An 8,838-nucleotide genomic window follows, 5' to 3' on the forward strand; every position below is an offset into this window, starting at 1 on the left:
CAATGTTTTTAACCACATCAGTTCACACAACAATGAAGCCATTGACCTAAACTCCGCTTTTGCTGTCGAGCGAGCTACCACACTCTGCTTCTTACTTCTCCAACTAACCAAATTTCCTCCGACAAACATGCAGTAGCCCGAAGTTGAACGCCTATCATCTAAGCATCCAGCCCAGTCCACATCGGTGTACCCCTCGATTCTCAGATGTCCATGATTAGTGTGTTGGGGAACGTAGTAATTTCAAAAAATTTCCTACGCACACACATGATCATGGTGATGCATAGCAACGAGAGGGGAGAGTGTGTCCACGTACCCTCGTAGACCGAAAGCGGAAGCGTTAGCACAACACGGTTGATGTAGTCGTACGTCTTCACGATCCGACCGATCCAAGTACCGAACGCACGACACCTCCGAGTTCTACACACGTTCAACTCGATGACGTCCCGCGAGCTCCGATCCAGCAAAGCTTCACAAGAGAGTTTCGTCAGCACGACGGCGTGGTGACGGTGATGATGATGCTACCAACGCAGGGCTTCACCTAAGCACCGCTACGATATAATCGAGGTGGATTATGGTGCCCCCTTGCCCCGTTCGCCTAAGCACCGCTACCGACACGTTCAATTGTGTGTCTATGGGGTGCCCCCATATATAAAGGAGCAAGGAGGAGGAGGCGGCCGGCCAAGGAGGGCGCGCTAAGGGGGAGTCCTACTCCCACTAGGAGTAGGACTCCTCCTATTCCTAGTAGGAGTAGGAGAGGGGGAAGGAAAGGGAGATGAGGAGAAGAAAAGAGGGGCCCGGCCCCCCTTGCCCTAAATCAATTCGGTTTGGGCCTTGGGGGGGGCACACTTGCTTCCCTCTATTTCCACTAAGGCCCATGTAGGCCCATTAAGCCCCGGGGGGGTGGGGTTCCGGTAACCCCCGGTACTTCGATATATGTCCGAAACCTTGTTGTTGAACACACACCTAATTAGAGAGGATTCGAAGGTGAGAGAAGGGGAAGACACTGGAATTTCTGATCAGGGGGCAACCTTATCCATTCATCCTCAGTACAGATATTTACAGAGCTTCACTTTTACAAATAAGACCTCTGGCTTTCCTATTATACAACAAGAGTACCGACACAAAGTCCCAGGGAAGTTGTGGCATTTTCTCAAATTGCTCGAAAGTTTGCCGCCACACTTTACCACACCTGCATTTTCATGCAAGACAGACATAGATAGGGAATTTGCAGCTACGGCAAGCTATATCTGCATCATACTCTACATTGCTTCTTTTGAGTGGTTAAATTTGTCAATGTGCATGATAGAGCATGCTATTTTAAATACACAGTAAGAGTTAATATTTCATTTGAACTTTAAAAGTATGTAACACAGTTTTTATGATTCTACTTCTTGCTAGCATTCAGATTTGTATGGAAAATACATACAAAAAAGAAATAAAAGACGCCTCAGGGGAAATAAACACCTAGGTCTTTTAATCAAGGAGAGCGTATGACGGACCATCATTGTGAGCACGGAGGCTCGAACGCAGGCGGGAAACATTCAAATATACAAGCACCTATCCCCATGATGAAACCCAGAATCAAACACTCTGCAAGCGAGAGCGCTTCTTGTTCACCACCATACGCCGCGATGTCATTATGCTGCAGCTCACCAGGTAGCTATAGTAAGGGGGTATCCGAGACTTCCACGCTAGGAATTCACAATTTCCACGCCGTATAGCACTTCCAGATACGACATCCAGCAATGTTAGCTTTGGAACGTCCTGCTGCGGAGAGCAGACCTGATGAACACCATTGGCCACAAGGACTTCGGAACCGCCGCCTGCCATCCTCCAAAGGTATATAGGCCGCCCTTTCCGCATCAGATCGACCGGATGCTCGCCAAACATGAGCACATGCTTGGCAGTGAACTCTCTGATGCGCTCGAGAGCCTTGCGCCAAAACCGGGCACTGAGATTTGCTCTCAGCAGGGTGCCGATTATGTTTGCATTGATGAAAGAGGCGTTGAGCTCAGCTGCAATCTCCATGGCTATGGATGATAGCTCTGAATAGTCCTCCGGGCCGGCGTCTCTGAAGGCAATCATCTTGAAGAAGTACCAGTAAGCTTCATGGGGCAAAGCATTCAGTCTGAGAGCCTGGGTTGTTCCGAACCGCATGATCCTCTCTGACCTGCCTGTAACTATGACTTTGCTCCCGTGTGCCATATGGCTCAGTAAAGAGCACAACCTGCTCCATATTTCCTTTTCCAAATCCCCAATCAGCTCCACAACGACCAGCAGCCTCCCATGTGAAGCGCTGTTTCTGTACTTGACAACACCGCTGTCTTGCAGAGCATTCGCTTCCGTGCCTCGGAGTTGGAGATCATCCCCGCCGAGGAACACGATCGAGGAGAAGTAGCCGCGCACCCTGCCGTCGTAGCAGACATGCTCAACGAGGGTGCTCTTCCCGACCCTTGCGGGTCCGACTACCGGAAGAACACCGAAATTTGCTGTGCCAGGGGGGGCAACCTGCAGCAGGAAGCTCACGATCCTCTCGTATTCCGTGTGACGGCCGAACATGCACATGTCCGTAGACAAGTAGCTGCTGCAAGGTTGCCGGCACAGCAGAGGATAGCACTTCAAGAACACCACAAACTCCTTCATGTCGGCGACAGTCGTCTCAAGGCAACAAAGCGCTTTGCTGAGCTCGTGGCCGTCGAACACCATGTTCTTCGGCGCCCTGGCAGAGAGGCAGAGCCGCTTGACGGGACTGAATCGGCACAGCATAAGCGAGCGGTCGCTCACCTCATCTTTGGCCGTGGCGTCGCCTTCTCCGCGGCGTATGCACGTGAGGGCGTCGAGCATGTAGTAGCCTCTGTACATGTCGTTCCTCAGCATCTCGAGCTGCCGGAGCATCGCCTGGTTGGTGATCTGCCGCCGCTCGGCCTCCTCGACGGTGGCCTGGACTCGCAGCAGAAGGCGGCGCAGCCGTTGCAGGCTCTCTTCCGCTCCTCCGGCCTGCAGCCGGTGGTACCTGTCGACGAGGAAGGATACGGACCTGCTTATAATATCGCCAAGAACTGCAGAGACGATCACCTCCATCTTGAATCCTTTGGGGTAGAAGGGGAAGGAGATGCCTTGTTCGTTTGCTCTCTTTTAGAAGGCTTTATTCACGAATCGGCAGTGCTGGTTTCAGCCAAAAGGTCTGTAAGGCTCTGTGACTGAGGTTGGAAAGAGAGCCTTGGAGTAGCCGCGAGGGAAATGTCAAGTCGCCAACCATTAGATCGCACCCTGGCTGTCAACGTCAGAAAGTAGCAAGTCAAAGCACAGAGGAGAATACAACTGGTAATACTTCAATCAGTATCAGAGGGCCTGGTATACATTGCAATTTTGTGCTGAAAACCATCTGGATTTTACATTTTAGAAACAAACAAACAAAACCCCGTTGAAACTTGTTACTACCTCCCTCCGATCCATAATAAGTTGGATCGGAGGGAGTTGTATATATCCCGCTTGCTGCAAACCATATTTTCAGAGTGTCAGGACAAACCCCAGTTCCGTCCACGCTGGATTCAGAGATGCAAAACTAACTGACGCTTAAGGATGCTAGCGGAGGGGCGATGTGAACAACTCAAATTGAGATTCTTGCTGACCGCGAGAAACTCGTCACTCTATAAAGCGCTCTTGTGACCATTCATCACTCTCAAATCTTCGTGAAGTTCTACAGATCCATGGTACTAGCTCCGCCACAAATTATAACACCGTTTTAGGGTTTAAAGTCAATATTCTAGCCATGTTTTCCCCCCTTTTCGTGTGGGGGATCTTTAGTACTGTCTCAAAATAAGTGTCGCTGATTTACTATAAAATTGTACTGAATCAGCGACATTTATTTTGAAACGGAGGGAGTAGTTTGGTTGGAAAATTTAGCAGGCTTGATTGGGACATGAATCAATGTTCTATACATTTCTTTCATGTATCAAAATAAAGAATATTGCTTTTTTATTTTGAGGGAAGAATATTGCTTTATTAGTAGTACTGACTCACTGTCGTATTGGGTCAATTTCGACGGCCTTGTTGTCAAAGTTACGACGGGTCCATCTGTCCATGGGCAGAAGCCAGGACTTCTATGCCTCAACCCGAACCACAAGTTGGTCTTTCCCTCTTCTCTTCTTTGGTAGATCCATCTATCCCACCAGGAACATTGCAGGGGCCTTCCGAAATGGAGCCGCTTCTCTCTGCAATCGTGGGTGATCTTGTCAGCAGAGCCCTGTCCATGGTAACCCAGAGATACCTGCAGTCCAAGGGAGCAGAGGAGGAGAAGCTCCAGAGGCTACGGGCAGTGCTGCTAAGGATCGATGCCACCGTCGAGGAGGCCGAGGGGAGGCACATCACCAACCAGGCAATGCTCCAGCAGCTCCAGATGTTGAGACGAGGTATGTACAGAGGCTACTACACGCTCGACACCTTCAGATACCGAGAGCACAGGGACGAGGCCGATGGCAAGGCGAGCACTCGCCGTTCGCTTGCCCTGTCCAGATTCAGCCCTTCCAGTTCCAGACGTACCTCCTCCTCCGTGTGCGATGCCCAGAGGATGGACCTGGTGCTTGATGCCGGGAGCTGCAACAATCTCGACAAGATGCTCAGCAGCCTTGAGAGAATGATTGGTGACATGCAGGAGTTCGTGATGTTCTTGGGCAGCTATCCTCGAATCTCCCAGCAACCTTACGACGCGTATTTGTTTCATGATCAGGTTATGTTTGGCCGGCAGATGGAAAAGGAGACAATTTTGAGCTTTCTGCTTTGTAGAGAGGCTGCAAGGAATGGAAGTCTGGGTGTGCTGCCGATAATTGGTCCAGCGAGAGTCGGAAAGAGTACACTTGTTGAGCATGTCTGCCTTGACGAGAGGGTGCGGAGGCGCTTCTCGTCGATCGTCTTCTTCAGCGGAAATGATCTCAATGGTGGAAACTTGGCCACTCTAAAAGGTAGCGGCGTGATCAAGCATCAGAACCTTGCTTCCACCCCGCATGGAGACTCACTGGCTGTAATTGAGCTAGCAGGGGACATGGACGAGGAAACATGGAGGGGGTTGTACACCTCGGCAGCAAGCCACCTGACGCCAGGCAGTAAAATCATACTCACCAGCCGTTCAGAGAAGATAGCATCATTAGGAACGGCACAGTCTCTTGTGCTGAAATTTTTGTCCCAAGAAGCTTACTGGTATTTCTTCAAGACGGCTGCATTCGGAAGCACAGACCCTGGTGAGCATCCTAACCTGGCAGCCCTCGGCATGGAGATCGTCGTCCACATGAACAGATCATTCGTGGCAGCGAACACCGTTGCCAGCTTACTGAGAACCAATCTTGACACACGGTTTTGGCGCAGAGTGCTGAGATGCTTGAGAGATTTTGCAAGCAAGCACCTGAGCATGTTTGGCGAGCACCCGACCAATCTCCTGCAGAAGGACCAGCCTGTGTACATGTGGACAATGGCCAAGACAAGCAATGTCGTCGTAATGCGTGATATTTATCATGAGCCCTCTCCCAAGATCAGTGAGGTTCCCAGGATAACGACACAGGATGTTTTGTCTGGGCGAGTTATGTCTGAAGGGACATTCCAAGCAGTGGCATGGAGGTCCAGGATACCTCCCTGCTACACCTACTTGGTGAGCTTCATTGTGTCACGGACAGACAAGCACGCGGTGCTCGGTAAGAAGCGGTCTCGGCAGGAGAGAATTTGATGTAAAATGCAATAATGTATAGCTAATATGATTGCAAAGTGCACGCCTTACCTTTTTTTTAACAGCGCCCAACATCTCCTCACTTATGTGTGGCGGCTTGCTCCATGGATCTCCAGCTATATCTCCACAAGCCGAGTACTGAACTCAACAGTCCACACTCATCACACAGCATAACCGTCTGGCAGAACTGCTTCAAGCCAGACTGACAGAACCATTTTTATCTGCAAGGCAGGCTGACAGAGAAAACCAGTAGGAAGGAAGAGATGTTACTGATACAAAACCCTGACAGTTAGTAGTCCAACACTACAGAAGAGCAGCAGCATTTTACAAGATCTCTGAGCGATCGTGCCTTTCCCAGTGAAATTACTGCACTGCACATGTAGTCTATATGTAAAGGAAGTATGTTCAATACAATGCAGGGTCAGCTCCCCTGTAAGACCTTTTAGGGATTTCACTATAGACTACATACGGAGCAAAATGAGTGAATCTACACTGTAAAGTATGTCTATATGCATCCCTATGTAGTTCATAGAGGAATCTCTAAAAGGTCTTATATTTAGGAACGGAGGGAGTAGCATGGAGCCTGGCCCATATGCAACACAAACTCTATTATTTCTGTCAATTCATTTATACTTTCATACTTTCGTAGCCCAAATCAAATTCTTATTGCGTACTGAAATAACATGAACATTTCTAGGTAGCAGCTTTGGCAGAAATCAGGTATTCCAAGGACCCACAGTGTGAATAGACATGAGTTTCACATAAGGATGAAAATCAAGCATAACCAGGGACCGTTATTGACATACTAGAACAACATTTAGGGTAGTCTAGCTCTGGCTATCCAATCTGAGAACATCGCGGAACCGCACAACGAATCCGCCACCCTCCTGCTAGACCCGTACGCACTAATTACCAACCAAGCCGTCGCAGAGGTCAGGGAGGGAGGACGAGCCGAGGGAGCAGGGCAGGTCCTGGTCCAGATCCGGGGCGGCGGCGGCGGCGGTCTTGCTGGCGAGCTCCACCGCGCGGTCAAGGAGGCTGCGTGGCAGGAGGTCCGCCGGCGGAGGCAGTCGCTGGTGGCGCTGCAGCCACCACGCGACCGCGGCCGCCCTTGCCGCGCCTCCGCTGATGGCGCTCCCCGGCATCGGATCGCCTTGCTTGCAGCTCGCAGGACGCCGCGATACTCCGAGAGGGTGGGGGAAAGCGGACCTTGAGCACTTGACGTGAGGAAGAGCCGAACGAAGTGGTTTGCGACTGCCCCAGATATCTATAGGCCCTTTATCGGCTCACATTTTCTGTATGGGCCGAATGCTATCCTTCTGCTTCTGTTTTCTTTTTCCAAAAGAATTCCTGTTTTCACCCTCTACTTAAACATTTCTGAGGCAAATAACTCCATTCAACAGTTTTTCATCCAGATTACCTCTACTCCTAATAGAGCGGTTAGTAGCCTGATACTCCGATTTTATTTTCGTCCAGTTTTATTTCCTCTCACCTCACACCACCGTTGTACCATTGGTTTCTTACCCATTAGTTTATCTTTCTCTTCACTTTCCCCCCCAAAGAAATCAACACTTTCCTAACGTACTCCTATCAATACAATTTGCTTTAGGAAACACATAATATATTTTCAGGAAAAAATAACGAATTTTAAGGAAATTAACAAGTAAACCATGACAAACAAATCTTACTGTAAAAGTATTATATCTCTCCTCATAAAATAGGAGTCGTTCATTGTATCTAGGCTCCACGATCAAAGGAATCCCACCGATTTTTTTCACTATCAAACCCCACGTCCCCACCTTCCATTCTGGTGTTTTTAATCTCCCGTCACGGTTCCTCTTCCGGTCTCCCAAAGGCACACATGCCCCCACGAGGCCACGACCACACATGCCCCCACCCCATCTCCCCTTCCTCCCGACCCTTAGCCCTAGCCCCTGATCCTGTCGCCGCCATAATCAACGCACGGACAGAGTGGCGGCGCCCGCTCGGCTCCGCCGCAACGACCGCAACCGGCGCGAGGCATCGCTCTAGGTGGCGTGGCGGTGACCCAACACCCGCGACCGCAACCACCCGCGGTGTAGCTGCTCATGGCGACGGTGGTGCACGCTTACTCGCAGCCACCGGTGGCTGCTCCCCATCTCCAGATGGTCCCGACACGGTCGCAAGCGGCGCGACGACACCCTTCACTACTACCCCTCCGAGCATCCGCGACTGCAATTACGTTTCTTCTCATCTTGGCGTCCTCCGGATCCGCCATCACGGATGTCGCGCTTTTCCCATCCGATCTGATCCCCGATGTTGTCTCTGTCCATGAAACCTCCTCCTCAGCCCCTTGTGCTGCCCTCTCGCACGGCTTCTCCTCACGACATTCTTCTTTGCCATAAAGCCCCTCGGTCGAATCTCCGACTCATTGCAAATCGAAATTGCCGACCCAGCCAATCTTGCTGGAACGGCGTCTAGCTCGCCGTGCTCCACTGATTGTAAGTACTTTGGACCTCTGCTTCCTGTATACACTTGCAATATTTGAGGGTTCATGAATGGAATGGCGAGATGCCTTTTTGGATGCTTAGATTCTTGATGTGTGTTCTATAGTTTCCTTGACCCATGGTCTGGAAGCAGGAAGGCAAGGAGCCAAATTGTGCTTTATTACTTTATAAGAGACAGTCTGGTGCAGAAAGACGCCACTGCAGAGGGAAGGTTCTATTTTCATGGGCTTGCTTAGCTACTAAGGAGATGGGCATTTATTCAGTGGCGTTGTCGATTTGCTGAGTATGCTTTGAGTTTGACGCTTTCAGTATGTACAGGATACAGTTAGGTAAGAGAGCAACCTCAGTTTTTGGCTTAGGTGTAGACTAGCCATTATGTCACACTCTTATTCGGGTTCGGGTTATGGAAATGATGTAACAAACAAAGTAAATTGTTGGGGAACGTAGCATGCAATTTTAAAAAAATTCCTACGATCACGCAAGATCTATCTAGGAGATGCATAGCAATGAGAGGGGGAGAGTGTGTCCATGTACCCTCGTAGACCGAAAGCGGAAGCGTTAGCTTAACGCGGTTGATGTAGTCGAACGTCTTCTCGATTCAACCAATCAAGCACCGAACGTACGGCACCTTCGAGT

At 50.1% G+C, this 8,838-nt stretch overlaps 3 protein-coding genes across 3 annotated transcripts; 1 reads left to right on the forward strand and 2 right to left on the reverse strand.

Moving 5' to 3' along the window:
- Positions 1–1,453: 1,453 nt before the first annotated feature.
- Positions 1,454–6,224, reverse strand: LOC125544741 (putative disease resistance protein RGA3). Its single transcript, XM_048708489.1, has 2 exons — positions 5,768–6,224; positions 1,454–3,274 (listed from the first exon to the last, which is right to left on the reverse strand). Exon 2 carries the CDS (start codon positions 3,079–3,081, stop codon positions 1,582–1,584), a length of 1,500 nt encoding a protein of 499 aa, XP_048564446.1. The 5' UTR covers positions 3,082–3,274; positions 5,768–6,224; the 3' UTR covers positions 1,454–1,581.
- Positions 3,281–6,356, forward strand: LOC125544739 (disease resistance protein RGA2-like). Its single transcript, XM_048708488.1, has one exon. It carries the CDS (start codon positions 4,106–4,108, stop codon positions 5,714–5,716), a length of 1,611 nt encoding a protein of 536 aa, XP_048564445.1. The 5' UTR covers positions 3,281–4,105; the 3' UTR covers positions 5,717–6,356.
- A 6-nt stretch (positions 6,357–6,362) lies between these two features.
- LOC125544742 lies at positions 6,363–6,968 on the reverse strand. Its single transcript, XM_048708490.1, has one exon. It carries the CDS (start codon positions 6,859–6,861, stop codon positions 6,622–6,624), a length of 240 nt encoding a protein of 79 aa, XP_048564447.1. The 5' UTR covers positions 6,862–6,968; the 3' UTR covers positions 6,363–6,621.
- Positions 6,969–8,838: the final 1,870 nt, after the last annotated feature.

This window comes from Triticum urartu, chromosome 3, assembly GCF_003073215.2.
Source record: "Triticum urartu cultivar G1812 chromosome 3, Tu2.1, whole genome shotgun sequence".
Taxonomy (NCBI): domain Eukaryota; kingdom Viridiplantae; phylum Streptophyta; class Magnoliopsida; order Poales; family Poaceae; genus Triticum; species Triticum urartu.

What these genes read in the sequence shown, in the direction of transcription:
- LOC125544741 (XM_048708489.1), bottom strand. Translation starts at nt 3,081, where the DNA reads ATGGAGGTGATCGTCTCTGCAGTTCTTGGCGATATTATAAGCAGGTCC.
- LOC125544739 (XM_048708488.1), top strand. Translation starts at nt 4,106, where the DNA reads ATGCCTCAACCCGAACCACAAGTTGGTCTTTCCCTCTTCTCTTCTTTG.
- LOC125544742 (XM_048708490.1), bottom strand. Translation starts at nt 6,861, where the DNA reads ATGCCGGGGAGCGCCATCAGCGGAGGCGCGGCAAGGGCGGCCGCGGTC.